Source organism: Phytophthora parasitica (assembly GCF_000247585.1).
Source record: "Phytophthora parasitica INRA-310 unplaced genomic scaffold supercont2.57, whole genome shotgun sequence".
Lineage (NCBI taxonomy): Eukaryota > Oomycota > Peronosporomycetes > Peronosporales > Peronosporaceae > Phytophthora > Phytophthora nicotianae.
In genome coordinates, this window is record NW_008649043.1 from 140,976 (window position 1) to 143,534 (window position 2,559).

At 47.7% G+C, this 2,559-nt stretch overlaps 1 protein-coding gene across 1 annotated transcript; it reads left to right on the forward strand.

Annotated features, from left to right (window-relative positions):
- Window positions 1–77: 77 nt before the first annotated feature.
- On the forward strand, window positions 78–392 carry PPTG_23925 (hypothetical protein; the record flags this gene model as incomplete). Its single annotated transcript, XM_008913944.1, has 1 exon — window positions 78–392. The coding sequence occupies one exon, from the start codon at window positions 78–80 to the stop codon at window positions 390–392; it is 315 nt and encodes a 104-aa protein (XP_008912192.1).
- Window positions 393–2,559: the final 2,167 nt, after the last annotated feature.

Below are 2,559 nucleotides of genomic sequence, written 5' to 3' on the forward strand. Positions count from 1 at the left end.
ACGACTCCAAGGCGCGCGTCGTGGAAATTCCTGTTGGATTCTGTGTGCTGTTCAGGGGCGACCTTATACACAACGGAATGCCATACACCACGACGAACTACCGCCTTCGCTACTACCTGAGCTACGCGGGGATGAAATGGACACCGGATATCGTTCAAGACGCGCTTCCTCAAGATGGTGAGTGTCAGTATTGTGGCGAAAAGGTGGAGAAGGGTCAAACGCTTTGGAAACAGCGGTTCTATTGTGAGAAAAAAAAAACCAAGGGGGTTGAGAACCGACTGAAGCGCAAACGTGAGTACAAAAAAGGTAAGTACAAGTGTGAGGTTTGCGATAAGGTGTTCAAGCGCCAGAGCTCGCTACGCGTCCACAAGATGAGAGGAAACTTTGCTTAATATTTGTAGGTTTGTAGGGTGATCTTGAATAAACGGAATCTGATGACCACCTGATTGGATAAATACCAATTATACTCGGATTTAATTGGTCGATAACTTCAACTTGGTACAGCGTTCCCGTTACAATTCGCGTTCCCGTTGCAATTTTTCAAATTAGTACGAAGGCTCCCTGTGTTTACTGTGGTTTGTTGTTTAGCGGTGTCGTGTTCAATATACTGGTGGATTTACAAATGTGTGTATACAATGCCTATTCTTCTGCTACGTTCTGCTCCGAGTAAGGTGCTCTTCCTGCATAACCCCAGGACCTGGCTGGTAAAAAAAAAAGCGGATTCAAAAGGCACAACTTGGTCATCTGCTTGAGTACCGAAAACTTGGGGATCCTGCGCGGAATTCTGTGTAGCCCTTGAAGGTGTGGCAGAGTGATTTTGATCGACTCGTTCGCTGTATGTCGGGTCACGGCCAGTTCCAGTACTACCTTGGTTTGGTAACCTCATTCTGCGTGTGATTTTCTTGAACCTACCTTGTTGCAGACTAGCAGGGTCTTGAATTCTTTGAGGAGCTGTACCATCATTGCGGTCAATCCACCAGTGTTTGTCAAAATCATTAGGAGTGATGTACTTCCTTCCATTTGATTCGATGATTGCAATAAGCTCGTGGAGACAGGGACGCCCATGGACAGCACAGAATTCCCCCGAGCATGCACTGCGTTCAATACAATTTTCTCCGCATCCGTCTACAATCTCTCTGTTTCTCTCAAAGCGTTCCTCGTGATAATCCTGACAAACCGATTGTATCTGCTCTTTTGTAGCAAATGAGGAGCAATAGTTGCATGCTGAGTCAAGACTTGTTTCGCAAGCTGCAATTGTCCACCAGCTTAACAGCTTCTTGAAAACTGTGTACAGATCGCCTTGGCTTAATTTCAACTTGGCTTTGATCTTGGCATGCGTTCCCTCGACTGTAGATGTATCTCGGACCCCAAAGTGGGTGTACTTGCTTGTGGAGTATCTCACAATGCGCGACTTGTACTTCCACCAATGCAAATCCAGATAGTTAGACACCACCTTACTCTTTGAAACGAGAACCCTGCGCTTTTCTTCAAACTCCGTTTCTGAGATTGCCTCCACTGATTTGTAGAACGTAGCCATGAAGGAATTAGTTTTCCAAGAGTTCTCCTTCTTTGGTTGTCCCGGACGTGGGTTCTCAACGTCTACTTGGCCTAAAAGCTTTCTGGCCATACTCTCCACGTTCTTGTTCATATGCCAGCGGCATATCATCGAAGGTACGTCTGGGTAAACTCTGTTCAGTAAATTTAGACAGGCTAGATCTCGATCAGTGAGAATAACATTGGGAGGTTCAATATCGTTCTCAATCATGAAGAGACGTAGCATGTTAAAAGCCCACACGAAATATTTCTCTTTCTCTCCAGGAAGCCAGCATTGAGCCACAGGAAGAACCGTATTAGCTCCGGTCACCACAATGATGTTGAGCAGCGGGATGCGATGCTTGTTCGTCTTGTAGGCGCAGTCGGCAACTAACACATCATGGTGAAGCTTGAAAAGCTCAGAGGTGTCCGGATGAGCCCATATGAGGTGGGTTAACTCGCTTGTTTCGGGATTGAAACACCACTTGTGAAAGAAGTTGTGCTTTTGAAGCTCAACGAATAGAGCTTCTATCGCTGTACGAGATGCTAGGTCACGCCTTCGGACAGCACTCTTTGTGTTGGGGATGTCCTTGGCAATCACGAGAGAGCCTCGATCGGCACTTAAAAGCGTGGCTTGAATTGTCGACACAGCAACCCCTGCAGCAGGCTAGATCTCCACCAGGTCGGACGTGGTCACCGACGTTTGTTCTTGGGACTTGTGAGCAGCACGGCGACTGACAGCAGCATGAGCACGAATGTCCCGGGACGGTTCGTGATTGTGGTAAATGCCTCGTGACGTGTGAAAAATCTTCCAATGCCCTTCAGTATCTGTCTTACTGACAGCGTGCAGTGCAATGCGCATGGGGCATCCTGAACGTTTTGAACCTCGCATGGTGCGCGTCCGGGTCTCTTCAGTCAAGTGCCCAGTGTTCTTGACGACTCCGGAGCGATCGCACTCATAGTTCCGTGCCCACATCTTCCTCTCAACTTCATCTGTGTACCGAAATCGGCGCCGTGAAAGGTTGA